The 18,039-nt window shown below is 53.0% G+C and overlaps 1 protein-coding gene across 9 annotated transcripts in view; it reads right to left on the bottom strand.

The window, feature by feature from the left end:
* Nucleotides 1–137: 137 nt before the first annotated feature.
* Nucleotides 138–18,039, bottom strand: part of HSF1 (heat shock transcription factor 1) — a 22,023-nt gene continuing 4,121 nt past the window's right edge. Inside the window, exons 2-14 of one of the 9 annotated variants that reach the window (XM_031016993.2) lie at nucleotides 5,448–5,559; nucleotides 4,928–5,064; nucleotides 4,477–4,601; nucleotides 3,231–3,306; nucleotides 3,094–3,155; nucleotides 2,876–2,972; nucleotides 2,648–2,784; nucleotides 2,289–2,564; nucleotides 1,841–1,921; nucleotides 970–1,075; nucleotides 834–899; nucleotides 677–749; nucleotides 138–594 (exon numbers count right to left, since the gene is read on the bottom strand). In XM_031016993.2, the coding sequence (XP_030872853.1) occupies nucleotides 389–594; nucleotides 677–749; nucleotides 834–899; nucleotides 970–1,075; nucleotides 1,841–1,921; nucleotides 2,289–2,564; nucleotides 2,648–2,784; nucleotides 2,876–2,972; nucleotides 3,094–3,155; nucleotides 3,231–3,306; nucleotides 4,477–4,601; nucleotides 4,928–5,064; nucleotides 5,448–5,559 (1,554 nt within the window). In that variant the 3' untranslated portion in view covers nucleotides 138–388. Of the gene's footprint in view, nucleotides 595–676; nucleotides 750–833; nucleotides 900–969; nucleotides 1,076–1,840; nucleotides 1,922–2,288; nucleotides 2,565–2,587; nucleotides 2,785–2,875; nucleotides 2,973–3,093; nucleotides 3,156–3,230; nucleotides 3,307–4,476; nucleotides 4,602–4,927; nucleotides 5,065–5,447; nucleotides 5,560–18,039 lie in introns of all 9 variants that reach the window. The other 8 variants (XM_031016994.2, XM_031016995.2, XM_031016996.2 and 5 more) reach the window with 8 other exon arrangements.

Raw genomic sequence — 18,039 nt, 5'->3', positions numbered from 1 at the left:
CCAAGGAGGCCATCATGGCCCAGACCTCCAGCCCCGTTCGGAGACCCACGTGCCCTGGGCCCCTCCTCACCCTGCACCCCCGCCCACCTCACCCCCTGGGGGGTGGCGGGAGGAAACAGACTCGGGAGGCCACAGTGTAGAGTCTGTCGTTTATAGGTCTCTGCCAGTCTCGTCCGTCCGTCTGTCTCTGTATGTGTGTATCTCTACCGAAGGGGTGAGGGGGACTCATGTAAAAATCCAAAATACAATCCTGACTGAGCACCCGCAGTGCTGGTCAGTCCCAGTGAGGCTGTGACACCTCAAGCAAGCCGTGGCACACAGGGCTGAGGCCCTCACTGCCGACCGGGGTCCACACCTAGCCCCTCAGCCAGCCTTCCTCCTGGGGCCTCTAGGAGACAGTGGGGTCCTTGGCTTTGGGGGGCTCAGAGCCCGTCAGCAGGGAGATGGTGGGGTCATCTGTGTAGTCGTCCCCCTCCGAGAAGTAGGACCCCTCCCCCAGCTCGAAGAGCACGGGCAGGTCGCTGCTTCCCATGTCCACGGAGCCCGGGTCCACCAAGAACAGGGGTTGCGCCGTGTAATGCACCAGCTGCTTCCCTGGGGGTGGGGACTGGGTCAGGGCACCGGCGGGGGGCGGGGGACACGCTGGGGCAGGGCAGGGGCTCGGGGCTCGGCTCACCTGAGTCGGGGGTGCTGTTCTCTGCCTCGAGGGGCCTGGGCGGCTCCTGGGGAGAGAGGAGCTCCTGGATCTGCTGGGGCAGGAGGGGGCAGAGTGAGGGCTCCCCTTGCCGCCTCCCCACCCCCACTCCCCCGCCGGCCCTGCCCCGCCTACGCACGCTGGCCAGACTGCTGTCAAGGTCGGGCAGGCTCATGTCGGGCACGGTCACCGAGGGGCTGAACAGCTGCGGGAGGGGAGGGCAGTCAGGCTGTGCCCGTGGGCTGGGAGCAGGGTGGGGGTGGGGAGGCACTCACATCCAGCAGGGCGCTCGTGTCCACGCTGAAGCCGTGGCTTGTCAGCATGGTCTGCAGGTTGTCCAGGTTGGAGTCCATGGCGTCCAAGTGGTCACTGAGTTCAGTCCTAGCCAGAGTGGGTGGGGCAGGTCAAGTGGAGCTCTAGGCACCCCCAGCCAGATGCCCTCCTGCTGGCGCTCACATGCACCAGCCAGGGGGGCTGCCCTCAGCTAGAGCCCAGCCCGCTGGGGCCCCGTCGCGCACCCGGTGTGGGCCCAGGGGACGTGCGTGCCGGCCGGTCCTGTCACTGTGAGGCCCAGTGAGGCCTCTGGCAGCACTTGGGGCTGGGCCAAGATGGCAGGGGGGCCCAGGAGGGGTTTAGTGCTCAGGACGGGCTGGGGGCAGTTCTTCAGGCTTGACAAGGTCTTGCCTTCACGCTGGAAGACGGCAGGGATGGGGAGAGGGAACCGTGAGCAGGGTGCGGAGGGCTGGTCTCTGCCCTGGGTCTGGAGACAGTGGCCAAGAAGGCCCCGGGCCACCTGGCGGATCTGTGCCACTGGAGGGGTGGCCTGGCCGGCTCTGGGAGGTGTCCACGGGGCCCCGCCCCGCCCTGAGGGGAAGCTGGTCAGCACAGCAGCCAGGACGCTGGCTGCCCCGGTAGCAGTTGCCAGGCTGGGAGGCCCAGCTCTGTCCGTCAGTGCCCTGGGGCACTGCCTTGGGCCCCAGAGCCTGGGGTAGAGGGGAGGGCTGCTCCCTGTTGCAGAGGGCCCGGGACGCCTGTTCACCAGGCAGGGCCAAGTGCTCATGGCCAGGCCAGGGTCTGGTCCGAGGCTGGGGAGGGGCCTGAGCTCTGGCGGAGCCCTCCTCCCTCCCCAGTGGGGACGGCGCTAACCCTGGCTGGACTCGGCCATGCAGAGAGGAGGGGCAGGGGAAGAGGCGGGCGACCCCAGACATCTGTGGAGCGCGAGCCAAACTGCAAGATACAAAGACAAGAGCCCCCCGATTGCAGGTGGGGGCCGGGTGGACTCCGTGCCCCCCGCCCTTGCTCGCCTGGCCTCTGGGGCAAGCCCTCTGCTGGGCAGCAGGACAGGGGCAGTGGCCAGAGTGGCTCAGAGAGCAGGTGGGACAGGCCTGCGAGGCCACACACCCTTGGCTCCTGAGGCAGTGGGGACGTGGGACAAGCAAGCTCTGAGCTCAGGGCCAGGTCAGCTGGCGTCTCCCCCAGCAACCCGTGTCCACAGCCTGACGACCCCTTGCACCAGCCCCTCTAGGATGGTCCTGGCTAGAGGCCTGGCTGTGCTTCCAGGGGCTGCGGTGCAGGTGGGTGGGGTGGCACTCACTTGTCCAGGCAGGCTACGCTGAGGCACTTCTCAGGGGCCGAGGCAGGTGGGGGCGAGGGTGAGGGGTGGCGGCCCCCTGCATCCGTGAGGGGTGTGGCTGGGGTGGTGGGGGCAGGCTCGCTTTCCCGCAGGATGGAGTCAATGAGGGCGGTTGGGGACAGGGGTATCTCCACGACAGAGGACGGGTGTCCAGGACTGGCCTCCTCCACCCGAGGGCTCCGAGGAGGGCTGGGGGGCTCCTCCTTGACGCGTACCAGGGGGCTGCCGGAGAGGGGCCTGCGCACACGGGGAGCACACACCTCAGTAGCCGCCTCTGTGGGCCCCCCCTTCTCCTGACTGTTGGATGACGTGGCCCCCACCTCTCATCTACGCTTCCTCCCGGGGAGGCCAAGGGACTGCTGGGGGCCAGTTCGGTGATGTCGGAGATGATGGGTCCGGAGCTGGCCACGGCGTCTGGGGAGTAGAGGCTGGAGCTGCTGTAGGCCGGGGAGGGAGCCTGCCATCGAAGGGAGGTGACCTGTGTGGCAGGACCGCCCTGGCCCGCCCTGCCGCACCGCCCGGGCCCGCCCTGCCGACCGCGTGCTCACCGAGTAGGGGCCCGAGCCGTGGATGTGCTCCAGGGAGTACTGCCGGCCATACTTGGGCATGGAATGTGCCGAACTGCTGTCGTTCAGCATCAGGGGGCTGTGGGGGGAGAGGCGGGGTCAGGGCCCTCCCCCAGGCCTCGGCAGCCCAGGCCTCAGCCAACAGGAGACAGGCTGGCCCGGGGCCCTGTGCTGAGGGACAGGCACCCCCCACGCCTCACATTTTCCTCTTCACCCCCAGGATCCGGTTCGACTGCACCAGTGAGATGAGGAACTGGATGAGCTGTGGGCGGAAAGGCACAGTCAGCCCGGCCGAGGGTGGGACCCAGCTGGCGCCCCCCGGGGCCGGCCGGCGCACCTTGTTGACGACCTTCTGCTGCTGGGCGTGCTTCTGCCGCAGGCTGGCCACCTCCCGCCACAGGGCCTCGTTCTCGCTGGAACACACCGGGCGGGGTCAGACGCCCCGTGCCCCCTCCCCCGCCCCGGGCAGGGCTCGCTGGCACCGCGGCCCCTCTGTGCTCTGCCTAGCCCCCGGGGAGGACATACAGACGCAGCAGGTGGGGCGCCAGTTGGGAGGGGCTCCTAAGGAAGGGGCTGGGGGGCTTAGGCAGAACACAGGGCTGGGCATGCTGGGTGTACCCCAGGGTCCTGGACACACTGAGGTGGCAGACCCTTGAGTGTCCGCCCTCCAACCCCGAGCCGTCTCTGCCCCAAATGAACACGAGGAGAGGAGGGAAGGCCAGCTCTTCAGGGGGTCATCCCATGCCTCTGGGGGGCTCGGAGCCCCTCACCAGGACTGGAAATGGCTGACAGGTGACTTCAGGGGGTGGAAAGGGCCACCTGAGCACCATCTTCCCAACTGGGCAAGCTAGGGCTGTGATCAGGCCATGGCCAGCCCCCTGAACGTCTCACTGACATGGAACTGACCCCCTTGGCCTCACCTTGAGAGGTACCTATGTCCTGGGAGCCCAAGCTCACCTAGCCCCCATCTCCAGGGGTCATACAGTTAGTGGCTTCTGCCTGACCCCAAAGTGAGGACAGCCAGAGCCCAGGAGCCTCTTCCATGACACTGGAGTCACGAGGCCCTGCCCCGAGGGGATCTGAGGCCACATGAAGCTGAGCTGAGGGTAGCCACCCTAGGCTGTGGTTTCTGAGGTCCCCAGGGCCCCCAAGTGCATCGGAAAAGGCCCAAGCCAGCCTTCTTCGGGGTCCTGGTTGAGGACAGGAGCACAGGGCTGGTTATATGGCCAAACGTGCCCGAGGGGTGGTGGGGACCAGCCACCCTGGCCCGCAGGGTGCACACGCGGGAGGCAGTGGGAGGAGCCCAGCTCTGTCTGTTGGGACAGGACGCGGGTCGGACCCTGTCTCCCGGGGAGTGAGCACAAGTCCAAACCTAATTCTACATTTGGAGAGCACAAGGCCTGGGTGCCTGTCACAAACCGTGGGAGGCGGGGCTGGTGGGAAGAGGCCCCAGGAGGCAGTGGCCAGCGACCAGGCCTGCCCTGCTCCTGCCTGCTCCTTCCTCAGGCTGCCTCCGCGAGGGCCCCTCATCCCTCCATCTCCCTGCCCAGATGCCCCCGCAGCACTCGCTGCATGGAACCTACTGCTTCATGGCCAGGAGTTTGGAGTCCATGCTCTCCTGCTTCCCCTTCATGAGCTGCACATCCGTGAGCAGCTTGGTGACGCTGTCCTGGCGAATCTTTATGTCCTCATTCTTCAGCGTGGATACCTGGGTTCCCAGGGGGAACAGTCACTGAGATGCCCCCCCCTCCCCGGGACACAGTGCCAAGGCCAAGGGGCTGGCGGTCTGGAGAGGGGCCTTCACTGTGGTGGCTGATGGGGGAACAGGCAAGGGGAGTCCAAGACACACAAGCAGGGAGGGGAGGGCCCATCAGGAAAAGGACTTGGCGTAGCCAGGCCAGGCCAGGCCAGCAGGCCGCCGCTGAGCTGCCCTCAGCAGTGGATAGGCCCGGCAGGACAGTGAGTGGACGCTGCGTCCCCGCACAGCCTGGAGGAAGGTCTGAGGAGGCAGAGAGAGGGAGGCTGGCTACTCACACTGGTCACTTTCCTCTTGATGTTCTCAAGGAGCTGCTCCTGGCCACGCAGGAAGCATGGGTGCTGGAACTCAGTGTCGTCCCTCTCTGGCTTGACCAAGCCACCCTGCTCAATGTGGACCACCTTCCGGAAGCCGTCTGCATATGGCGGGGTGGGGGCCACTCTGCCTCAGGGCTGGGGACCAGACCCCCAACGACAGCCCAGCCAATGCCCCGCTGAGGGGCATCAGAGGGTCCCAGAGGAGAGCTCGGCCTGGAGCGGCTCTGGTCCCACCACCGCTGGCAGCCGCTGGGTCTAAGGGAGACCCCACATCCCCAGATGACGAGCCCTCCCCACCACGTGGCTGTGTCCGGCTGGGGCTTCACCAACTCTTCCCTGAGGACTCTGGGCTCAGGCCTGCTGGACGCTGGCCGCCCAGCTACGAGAAGCTGCGGCTGCATCCTTCACCGCAGCGGCACAGAGCCTCTGTGGAGGCGGCCCTCCATCCCTGCCCCGTACGCCGGGAGGGCTGGGTACTCACACATGTTGAGCTGCCGCACGAAGCTGGCCATGTTGTTGTGCTTGAAGTACTTGGGCAGCACCTCCTTGGCAAACTGGCCCTGGTCAAACACGTGGAAGCTGTTCCCGCTCTGCTGGGAGACACGCCACCGAGTCACACGCTGCCAGCGAGGGAGACGCTGCCACTGAGAGGTGGGCAACCCCCATGTCTGCCCCCTCGGCAGGGGGGGACGCCCGTGACCATCAGCCACATGGGCCTGGTCCCTCTGCCCCGTTGGAAAGTCCTGCTCCAGGCTTCCAGAGGTTCCCCAAACACACAGCATTCCAGACCCAGTTTTTAGGGATCTTGTTTTCGCCTTTACCACCAAACTCCCCCCAAGAGCAGCTAAGACCCCAGAGTGAGGCAGCCAAGAGAAGGGGAGCCTGACTTGAGTCACTCTGGAGGGAAACACATGGTTGTGTTCAGAACCGCAAGTCTGCTCCTCTGTGGGCGTCTGAGACCCCAACAGAGTGGCTACACTACTCTTCCTCCATCTCCTTTCTGACCTAAACCAGGAGCTACCAGGAGGGTCAGGGTCCTGGAGCAGGGACAGAGTGGTGAGGGGAGCTGGGGCGGGGGGTGAGAGTCTACGAGAGACACCGGGCACGGCTTCCCCCGTCAGAGAGGGCACTAGAGGTAAGGAGTGCGAGAAGCCAGAGAGGATCCCCCAGGTGCCCGAGGAGAGCTGGAGGGTGGCCAGTCCACGTGTGCGTGCATGTGAAGACAAGCTTGGAGAGAAGCATGCGAGGGGTGCAGAGGGTGGAGGAAGGACCTCTGGAGACTCTCCTCCAAAGCAGCGGTAAGAAAACTGGCAAAAACGTTAGAGTGCACTTTTCCAGAACTCTGAAAATCAGTCAAAGGGCTATAGCAACATGGGGGGCATTTACTCAAGAACAATGGTTCCCTGGCAGTAAGATCCGAGAGCGCTGTGGGATTCTGACTTGCCCTACTCCCACCTCCCCTCCTGCAGCCATGAAAACCAGCAGCTGAAATCACAGAACCCTGGCACCCTGGCAGCCACTGGGGTGATGACGGGGCTGGGGCTTCTTCAAGGCCCCACTCTCAGAGAATTCCTATTTTACTGGTCTGACAGCTCCCTAGGAGATGCCACTGGCAAAGCTGTCTTTGCTTGATTTGACCCAAAACTCTCCCAGTATAAAAAGCCTTTTCCCTGGGGATGTTTGTTGATAACACCAAAAGAGGACTTTAAAACTTTGTGGCTGTCTAAGGCAAAGGATAACAGTTAAGGCAAAAAACAAGCTAACCAGAAAACTTAAAAGAAAGAGCTGGGGAGGGGCGCCTGGGTGGCTCAGTTGTTAAGCATCCTGCTTTCAGCTCAGGTCATGATCCCGGGGTCCTGGGATCGAGCCCCGCATCGGGCTCCCTGCTTGGCGGGAAGCCTGCTTCTCCCTCTCCCGCTCCCCCTGCTTGTGTTCCCTCTCTTGCTGTGTCTCTGTCAAATAAATAAATAAAATCTTAAAAAATAAAATAAAATAAAATAAAATAAAATAAAATAAAATGAAAGAGCTGGGGAATGAGATATCGAGAGGGGTTTTGAAAAGCTCCAAAATATTCCTGGGAACCCAGAAGTCACATGCATGTGCAGGGCTCTGTGGAGAATCAGGATAAGACCTGAAAAGGCCCTAAGCTTGCACCTCTGGCTGACTTCAAGGCTCTGCATCAGCACCAAACAGAGGATGAAATAGAGGCACCACTGCCTGGCTGAGTGCTGAAGGCGTACCCCGATGCATACACAGAGCCCCCAGCAAAAAATGGCGCAGTTATGGGTTCCAGGCATTAAAGGAAATTTCTGTCCCCTTCACTACCTGATTACGACGCTAACCAAGGAAAGACTTCAGTGGTCACAAACAACGAAGACCATAAATTGTCCAGAATTAGTTCAGAAAAGTCACGAGACAAATAAATACCAACAACTACAAGAAAGAGCAATTGCCCTGGGGAGGAGGGAGGAGCTGATGTTCAGAACCTAACATATACCACCTTATATTAACTGAAAGTCCAATTTTCTTTCTTTTTTTTTTTTAAGATTTTATTTATTTATTTGACAGAGAGACAATGAGAGAGAGAGCACATGAGAGTGGGGAGGGTCAAAGAGAGAAGCAGGCTCCCTGCCGAGCAGGGAGCCCGATGCGGGACTCGATCCCGGGACTCTAGGATCATGACCTGAGCCAAAGGCAGTCGCTTAACCAACTGAGCCACCCAGGCGCCCTGAAAGTCCAATTTTCCCTCTTTTTTTTTTTTTTAAAGATTTTATTTATTTATTTGACAGAAAGAGACATAGCGAGAGCAGGAACACAAGCAGGGGGAATGGGAGAGGGAGAAGCAGGCTTCCCGCCGAGCAGGGAGCCCGATGTGGGACTCGATCCCAGGACCCTGGGATCATGACCTGAGCCGAAGGCAGACGCTTAACAACTGAGCCACCCAGGCGCCCCGAAAGTCCGATTTTCAATAAAAAAGAGACATGCAAAGAAAAAAGGCCTGGCCTATATACTGGAAAAAAAAGCAATCAGTTGAAACCATCCCTAAGGAAGCTTAGAAGTTGGGTTTATTATACAAAGACTTTATATCAGCTATTTCAAATGTGTTCAAAGACCAAAATGAAACTGCATCTAAAGAAATATAGGAAAGCATGAAAATATCTCATAAAATAACGAATATCAATAAAGACAAAAATCATAAAAGTGAACCAAATCAGAATTGTGGAGTTAGGAAGTATAATAACTCACACATAAAACTCACTAGAGGGGCTTGAGAGCAGATCTGAGCACAGACAAGAAGGAATCAGCAAATACGAGGATAGGTCAATTGAGATTATCCAGTCTGAGGAACAGAAAGAGAAAACAGTGAAGAAAAATGGACAGAGTCTCAGAGACTGTGGGTTACTACCAAACACCGGCTTATGCATAATGGGAGTCCCAGCAGGAGAGGAGAGAACAGAAGGAATAATGGCTAAAAACTCCCCAAATTTGATGAAAAATGTCCAGGAAGCTAAACAAACTCCAAGCAGGATAAACTCAGAGAGTCACATCTAGATACTTCATAATCAAACCGCAGGATGAAAAGACCCAGCGAGAATTTTGAAAGCAACAGGGAGAACAGACTCATCATGTACAAGGGAGCCTTAATAAGATTAATAGCTGATCTCTCATCAGAAACCATGGAGGCCAGAAGGCAGTGGGATGACATTTAAAGGGGCTGAAAGAAAAAAACCTGTCAACCAAGAATTCTATATCCAGCAAAAGCACCCTTTGAAAACGAAGGAGCAATTTCCCCTTCTGGGATGTCAAGTGTGAGGAGATCTACTGAACCACTCCCAAGTGAAACAAACAAAGCTTATTTAAATCATTTAAAGTCTCTGGAAATTATCCTAAAAGCATACAACAAATAAGAACATTTATTTAAGAAAACCTACTGGGGCACCTGGGTGGCTCAGTCATTAAGCGTCTGCCTTCAGCTCAGGTCATGATCCCGGGGTCCTGGGATCGAGTCCTGCATTGGGCTCCCTGCTCAGCAGGAAGCCTGCTTCTCCCTCTCCCACTCCCCCTGCTTGTGTTCCCTCTCTCGTTGTATCTCTGTCAAATAAATAAATAAAATCTAAAAAAATAAAATGAAAAGAAAACCTACTAAAACTATGTAGGAATACTGAGCCTGCAGCATCTGAGCCACAAGCTGTTCCCCCCCCCACTCCAGTTCACTTTGACTGATGCTACACTCTGGGAGGGCATGGTCAGGAAGATGGGGGTCCCTTTCCCCTCTGTTTCCAGTCAAGGCTTACTGTATCTCACTGAGAAGGGAAGGCCACCCAGCATTTCTCATCCTGTCCAGGTCAACAGGCTAAATTCCTGGTGATTGCAACCAAGAGGTTGGTCGGGGTGTGTGGGGGGGGGAGTTTGCCCCTATCCATATAATGCACGCTGTACCCCAGGCTTGGCAGGCTGAGTGTACTGAGCCCCTGACTGCCCTCCCCCCAGCTAGCATGTACGGTAGAGCATCCATGCTGAGAGAGTCAAGCTGGGAAGACAAGAGGCCACTGCCCTGCCCAGTGCCTGGAGTAGTGGCTCAGAGAGTTCCCCAGGAGAGAGGCAGTCCAAAGGAAAGAGAGCTCTGAAGGTCTCCCCAAGCAAACTCACTTTATGTGAAACAAAGTGTAGAAAAGTTCAAGTCTAAGGCTGCTCTTGAAAACAGTAGCACCTCTATATTAAGAATAACAAGCTCGAGGGGCGCCTGGGTGACTCAGTTGGTTGCGTGCCTGCCTTTGGCTCAGGTCATGATCTCAGGATCCTGGGATTGAGTCCTGCATCAGGTTCCCTGCTCAGCGAGAAGTCTGCTTCTCCCTCTGCCTGTGCTCCACCCCCAACCCCCACTCATGTGCTCTTTCAAAAAAAAAAAAAAAATCTTAAAAAGAAAAAAAAAAGAGTAACAAGCTCAAGGGGCACCTGGGTGACTCAGTTGGTTGAGCATCCATCTGACTCTTGATTTTGGCTCAGATCATGATCACAGGGTCGTGGAATTGAGCCCCACATCCAGCTCCATTCTCAGCGGGGAGTCTGCTTGAGATTCTCTCTCCCTCTGTCCCTCCCCAGCTCCCATGCACACACTCCCTCCCTCTCTCAGGTAAATAAATCTTAAAAAAACCCAAAACAACAAAACAAAAAAACCCAGTAACAGGCTCAACCACAGCCAGTTTGTTAACACAGGAAAGAGACAGCTGAGAGCCCTCCCAAGTCAGAACAAACCTCAGACCTTAAAGGCCGCCACTGCTTGAATGTAATTGGACAAGACTGTTCAACAATCTGTGCCCTGGGGCACTGTCAAAACCAACAGAACAGTCAGGTAGTAATTATAGAGCCTACAGTCTGGGTGTAATACCCTATGAGGCAGTGAACTAACACAGCACGCAAAGAGAGGAAACAGACCTCACTAACATAACCTACAAGCCAGCAAAAACCAAAAACAAGCACAGGAGTGGCTGGGTGGGGTGGGCATCCAGAAGTACTGCATTGCCTAAAATGTACTTTTTCAACAAAATGAGACATGTAAAGAAATAGCAAAGTATGACCCACGCACAAGGGAAAAGAGAAAAACAATCACAGAAACAGCCTGTGAGAAACAAGACGTCAGATTTAACCAAGACTTCAAAGAATACATTATAAATATGTTTAGAGAGTCAAGGAAATCATAGTCAAGGAAGATGAGGTGACAGTGCCTCAGCAAAGGGACAGTAACAGTAAAAAAAACAGTAATCAAAGCAGAGTCAGACAAAAACTCCAAAGTTCAACGGTACGATAACCAAAATGAGAAATTTACTAGAAGGGCTCAACAGCAAATGTTAACTGGCAGAAGAAAGAATCAGCAAATTTGACAATGGACTGATAGAGATTATGAAAGCAGAAGAACAGAGAGAAAACCGTAAAGAAAAAATGAAAGGAGCCTCAAAAACACGTGGGACATCTTTAGCTGCACCAACATATATGTAAATGGAGTACCATAAAGAGAAAGGAATGGAACAAACATTCAAAGAAATAAGGCCTGAAAACTTCTCAAAGTTGCTTTTAAAAAAATCCATAAACATGGTATGCCATTCCATTTACTTAGGTCAACTTTGCTTTCTTTCATGAGTGTTTTTACAATTCTATAGTTTTGACATACAGATCCCCGCATGTTTTACCAGACTTCTCTTTATTTTATTTTTTTTTTAAAGATTTTTATTTGTTTAACACAGAGAGAGAGAGCACAAGTAGGCAGAGCAGCAGACAGAGGGAGAGGGAGAAGCAGGCTCTCCACCGAGCAGGGAGCCCGATGCGGGGCTCGATCCCAGGACCCTGGGATCATGACCCGAGCTGAAGGCAGCCACTTAACGACTGAGCCACCCAGGCGCCCCACCAGACTTCTCTTTAAGTACTCTTCCCCCCAACCCCGAACAGCTGTAAATGATGTTTTAAAAAATATCAATTTCCTATCTTTCATCAGAAATGCAATTGATTGGGCACCTGGGTGGTTCAGTCGATTAAGTGTCTGCCTTCGGCTCAGGTCACGATCCCAGGGTCCTGGGATGGAGCCCCACATCATGCTCCCTGCTCAGTGGAGAGTCTGCTTCTCCCTCTACTCCATCCCCCTGCTTGTGCTCTCTCTCTCTCTCTAATAAATGAAATCTTAAAAAAAAAGAAAAAAAAGGAAATGCGATTGATTGGGGAACCTAGGTGACTCAGTTGGTTAGGTGACTGCTTTTGGCTCAGGTCATGGTCCCAGAGTCCTGGGATCAAGCCCCACGTCAGGTTCCCTGCTCAGCAGTGAGTCTGCTTCTCCCTCTCCCTCTGCCCCTCTCCCTGCTCATGCTCTCTCTCAATAAAATCTTAAAAAAAAAAATGCAATTTATTTTTGTGTGTTGACCTTGTATCTAGTGACCTTGCAAAACTCAGTGTTTAGTTCTAGGAGTATTTTTAAAAAAAATTTTAAAGAATATTTTATTTATTTATTTGACAGAGAGAGAGAGAGCACAAGTGGTGGGAGCAGCAGAGGGAGAGGGAGAAGCAGGCTCCCTGCATGCGGGGCTCGATCCCAGGACCCTGGGATCATGACCTGAGCCGAAGGTAGATGCTTAACTGAGTCACCCAGGCGCTCCTTTTTTTTAATTTTTAAAAATTAAAAAAAATTTTTGAGAGTATGCATGTGTGAGCGGGGGGGTGGGGGGTGGGTAGGGGTAGGGACAGAGGGGAGAGGGAGACTCTTAAGCAGTCTCCAAGCCCAGCCTGGAGCCCAACACAGGGCTTAATCTCACAACCCTGAGATCATGACCTGAGACAAAATCAAGAGTTGGATACTTAACCAACTGAGCCATCCAGGCCACCCCTAGTTCTGGGATTATTTTTGTAGATTTCTTGGGACTTTCTATGTAGACAATCATGCTATCTCTGATTAAGGTCGGCTTTATTTCTTCCTCTCCAATATATATTCCTTTAATTTCTTTCTCTTGTCTTCAAGTACTGGACAGGCCTTCTGGTACAATGTTGACTAGAACTGGGGAAAATAGACACTGTGCCTTGTTCTGATCTTAGGGGAAAAGCATTCAGCCTCTCCTACCATTAAGCATGACGTTAGGTGTAGGTTTCTTTGTCGACCCTTTTGTATCAGGCTGAAAAAGTCCCCACTATTCCTAGTTTCCTGAGGATTTTTTTTTTTTACAAACATATTTTGTCAAATGCTTTTTCTGCAAATAATATGTTCATGTGGTTTTTCTTCTTTAGGTTGTTAACACAGTGAATTATACTGACTTGATTTTAAAATCTTGAACCACCCTTGCATTTCTGGAATAAGTTCCATATGTTGTGACATTACTTTTTAAATATATATTGCTAGATTTGCTCATATTTTATTATGAAAGATACTGGTCTGTTGTTTTCTCGGACTGTTTTTGTCTGACTTTTTAAGTTTATTTAGTTTTAAGTAATCTCTACACCCAATGAGGGGTGTACCAGGGCTGTTATTTGTGATCACTAGCATTCAACAGATGTGATGGTATTTGAGGACGGGTTACAAAAGCTACCTGGGGCTCTTGCTCTCTTGGATCCCTCGCTCTGAGAGAAGCAGGCTGACCTGCTGTAGGCAGCCCTAAGGAGAGGCTCACGTGGTGAGGAATGAAAGTCTCTTGCCAAAAGCTACTTGCCACAAAACACTTGAGTGAACTTGGAGGCAGGTCTCTCTTCAGTCGTCTTGACATGATTGCAACCTCAATGAGAGACCTTGAATCAGAATCAGTCTGTGACTCTCAGAAACTGTGAGGTTTGTTGTTTTACCAGTTAAGTCTTGAGATACTTGGTTACACAGCAATAAGTAATACAAGCACTAAATATTTTGTGTGTGTTTTAAAGATTTATTTATTTATTTATTTATTTATTCATTTTTAAAGATTTTATTTATTTATTAGAGAGAGAGAGCACATGAGGGGGGGAGGGTCAGAGGGAGAAGCAGACTCCCTGCCGAGCAGGGAGCCCGATGCGGGACTCGATCCCGGGACTTCAGGATCATGACCTGAGCCGAAGGCAGTCGCTTAACCGACTGAGCCACCCAGGCGCCCTTGCAGATGCTTTTTATTGGACTGAGGAATCGCCCTTACTAGTTTGCTGAGCTGTTATCATAAAGTGGATGTTAACGTTTGTCAGTGTTTCTCCTTACTCCATTGAGATGGTCATGTGGTTTTTCTTCTATGTCCGCTGACGTGGTAAGTTACACTGAGTTCTGAATGCTGACCAGACTCCCGTCTATGGAACTCCCTTCTGGCCTCAAGCGTCAGAGTTGCTGAGGAGAAGGCAGCATTGTTCTATGTCCCTCTGTGCAATTCCCTTTCTTTTTCAGGCTGCTTTTAAGATTTTCTCTTCATCACCTGCTTTTAGCAACTTGATGGTGATATGCCCTGGTATGCTTTTTGTGCTTATCCTCCTTGGAAAGTCTTTTTTTTTTTCCCTAAAGATTTTATTTATTCATTTGACAGAGAGAGACACAGCGAGAGAGCGAACACAAGCAGGGGGAGTGGGAGAGGGAGAAGCAGGCTTCCCGCGGAGCAGGGAGCCCAATGTGGGGCTCGATCGCAGGACCCTGGGATCATGACCTGAGCCGAAGGCAGACGCTTAACGACTGAGCCACCCAGGTGCCTCATCCTTGGAAAGTCTTATAAGTCTTGGATCTGTGGGTTCACAGCTTTCCAAAAACTTGGATGGTTATGTCTAAGCATTCCCTCCCCCTTTATTCTTGAAGTTTGCTTGTGTGTCAGGCTGTGTGATATCGTCCCCATGAGGCTCTGCTCACTGTTTCCAGTCTGGTTTTCTCTGGACATCACTATGAATAGTTTCTATGGTTACTCTAGTTCAGTGATCTTCTCTTCTGCAGTATCTAATCTGTTAATCCCCTGCAGTGACTTATACAAATAAGCTTTGGATTTTAGAGTAACTAGGTTTACAGAAAAGTTGGGAAGATAGTACAGAGTTCTCATATACCCTGCACACTATTATTAACATTGTGTACTTGTCACAAGTAATGAATCAATATACAGGTCTCCCCTGCTATCTGAAAGTAGAGTGTTCCCAAGAAATCTTTTGTAAGCCGAAATTCGTAAAGCAAAGAATTACCGCTAATTAATATGGAAAAATCTAGAGTAGTCCCAGACCCCAAAAATAATCTTTCAGTTAGCTAAAACAGGTACTAATGTAGGTCTTTTTTTAAAGCAAGATGGCATAACATGAACTTTCAAAAAAAAGGGGCATGCCTGTACCTTATTATTAACTAAAGTTCCTATTTTATTCAGATTTCCTTAGTTTTTATCTTCTGTCCTTCTGTCCCAGGACATCATCCAAGGGATTATGTTACATTTAGTTCTTATGTCTCCTTACATTCCCCTTGGCTGGGACAGTCTCTTAGACTTTCCTGGTTTCTCTTGACCTTGACAGTTTTGAGGAGTACTTGTCCGGTATTTTGTAGAATGTCACTCAATTTGGATTTGTCCTGTGTCTTTTCCTCATGACTAGTTGAGGTTATATAAGTTTTTGGAGGAAGACCACAGAGGTTAAGTGCCCTTCTCATGTCATGGCAAGGACACACACTCTGAGGCCATGTCTATCAGGTGTCCCCACTGTAGTTGCCCACCCCACCCACTCTGTTGCTTCTTGGAAGAAAGTCACTATGTGTAGCCTACACATACAGGTGAGGATATATGTGATGCCTCCCTGAAGGGGGATCTACACAAACAATGTGGAATTCTTCTGCATGAGAAACTTGTTCCATTGACATTTTATTCTCTGTCTTCCACTTCTCTGTCTTCATGGGTTTGCTTTACTTCTTTGAGCACTCGGAATATTTTTACAATTGTTTTAATGTCTTTGTTGGCTAGTTCCCATCACCCCTGGGAACACTGCTATGACTCTCCCCTTCTTTGTCATAGGACACACTCTCCTGCCAATTGGCTCACCTGTTAGTTTTTTTTTTTTTTTAAAGATTTTATTTATTTATTTGAGAGAGAGAGAATGAGAGAGAGCACATGAGAAGGGGGAGGGTCAGAGGGAGAAGCAGACTCCCCGCCGAGCAGGGAGCCCGATGTGGGACTCGATCCAGGGACTCCAGGATCATGACCTGAGCCGAAGGCAGTCGCTTAACCAACTGAGCCACCCAGGCGCCCTCACCTGTTAGTTTTGATAGGGCCCTGGACACGAGGGTTTTTATGTTGTGTCTGGGTTTTGTGATCTTCCTCCTGAGAGTGTTTTGTGTGGATCAGCCTGATCCTTTTACGGCTTTTCTTCAAATTCGATTACATTGTGTTTGGGGCAGATTTTCTTAATTCAGTCCCACTTCCAAGCTGTAGCTCTTTTAGTCTCTGCTGAATGCTCTGCATGTTCAATGTGGTTCCTCCAAATTGGCTGGGAGAACTCAGGTAATTCACGGCCCTGTGTGAGCTCTCCTCAGTAGCTGTTCCTTTTCTAGAAGGTTCTCAGGCTGGCTTCATAGGTCTCATCCTATGGGCAGGTGGAACCAATACTCTGCTGAAGACCCAAAGGGGCTCATGTGCAGACTCCTGGAGCTCTTTCCTGGTACAGCTCCCTTCCCTGGTACCACATCTTGCAAACTCTAGCTGCCTTGGCTTTTCCAAAGTCTGGGCTGTTAGTTTGAAAACCGCCTCCAGGAAGAAAGCCTGGGCACCTGTGTGGCTTACCTGTCCTTCCTGTTTTCCAATCCTGAACACTGTTCAAGGGTTAAGCCCACATTGACTGTGTCCTACAAGCCCTACCTTAAGGGCCATCAGGAGTTTCAAAGGTTTCCTGGTGAATCCATCACAGAACACCATGTTCCATCTCCCTGCCTGATGATTCAAGACCCCTCCTTCTCTGCTACCTCTGGGGAATTCCTGGAGGTGGTCTTAGCTTTTCCTTGGGTATAATCAAAGCCTGTGATTAAAGTATGGAAGCAGCAGGGAGAAGTGTGTGCCCAGCTGCTGGCTGGTGAGCAATGCCCTAATCCTGAGATGCACTTCTCTTTCCTTCTCTCCTTCCTTCCTTTTCTTTCTCTCTTTCTTTCTATTTAAAGTGAACTCTACACCCAGCATGGGGCTCGAACTCACAGCCTCGAGACCAAGAGTTGCACTCTCTACCCACTGAGCCAGCCAGGTGCCCGGAGATGCACTTCTTCTTTTTTTTTTAAGATTTTATTTATTTGCGAGAGAGAGAATGAGAGACAGAGAGCATGAGAGGGAGGAGGGTCAGAGGGAGAAGCAGACTCCCTGTCGAGCAGAGAGCCTGATGCGGGACTCGATCCCGGGACTCCAGGATCATGACCTGAGCCGAAGGCAGTTGCTTAACCAACTGAGCCACCCAGGCGCCCCTGAGATGCACTTCTTAGTAACTGCCAAGTCTGACTGTAAATTTGGAGCCTCTGGACTTATTTTTGATGGCACTAGGAATAATCTAAAACGAATCTAAATTCTGCAGGCATGTATGCTTTTATAGAGAGGATCTCTGTCTTTGAGTATTTTCTCAAAGGCTCCATGACCCCAAAGGGTTAATAACCACTGTATTCCATGAGGGGGACCACCTGCACTATCTACCCAGAACACTTCAGTCCCCCAAATGTCAATCCGAAGACTAGTCTGGCACGATGTGCTCTGGTCTCCTGTCTGGCTGGCCGACCCTCTCTGGGGTCCAGGGACACGGGCATTTGGGGCGGTAGGTGTGTGGCTGGAACCATGTGGCCACAGCAGCAGAGAAATCCAGGCTGCAGAGGGAGGTGACAGGACGTGTGAGGCTGGTCGAGAAATGGAGGGTCACTTAGGTCCTCCTCCCCCATCCTAGTTTTGTCCTTATCTGAGTGTGAGACCATCGGCACCGTCATGTCCTGTTCTTCTTTCTGCTTAAGTTAGCTTATGTTAGTTCCTGCAACACAAGCACCCAACACAATCCTCCTCATCTCTGGCCGCTGGCGTCCTGCACTCTGATCTCCAGGGCAGGGAACATGTGCAGGCCAGTGACTCTGCTCACTCTGGCTTTCCAGCTCAAGAACGGAGGGGTCTGTGGTGGCAGCTGCTGTCCTGCCAGGACTGGGAAGCATTTGAGGGCTGGCCGTCCTCCTTTCACGGAAGACAGCCCCCCCCACCCCCCGAGGGAGAGGGCGCCTTGAAGCCAGAGCTGCAGGCTCCAGGGCCTATGGAGTGTGAGGACTCTGGCCTAGCCCCCATATCATACCCGATGGGAGCTCTTTGCACATTCCAGAGTGGGTCTATCCCACTGCCCCCTTCCAGGTCCTCGAATAAAGGATTCTGAGCACACACGGGTCCTGTGGAGTCAGGCGCGCACGGCTATGCTCCGGACATCTACCTTCCCCCCACCCCCACCCCCAAGGAGGCCATCATGGCCCAGACCTCCAGCCCCGTTCGGAGACCCACGTGCCCTGGGCCCCTCCTCACCCTGCACCCCCGCCCACCTCACCCCCTGGGGGGTGGCGGGAGGAAACAGACTCGGGAGGCCACAGTGTAGAGTCTGTCGTTTATAGGTCTCTGCCAGTCTCGTCCGTCCGTCTG

This window comes from Leptonychotes weddellii, chromosome 4, assembly GCF_054177405.1.
Source record: "Leptonychotes weddellii isolate Sample4059 chromosome 4, ASM5417740v2, whole genome shotgun sequence".
NCBI lineage: Eukaryota > Metazoa > Chordata > Mammalia > Carnivora > Phocidae > Leptonychotes > Leptonychotes weddellii.
The sequence above is the reverse complement of the archived record's forward strand: the minus strand, read 5'-3'. Positions and strand labels throughout refer to the sequence as shown.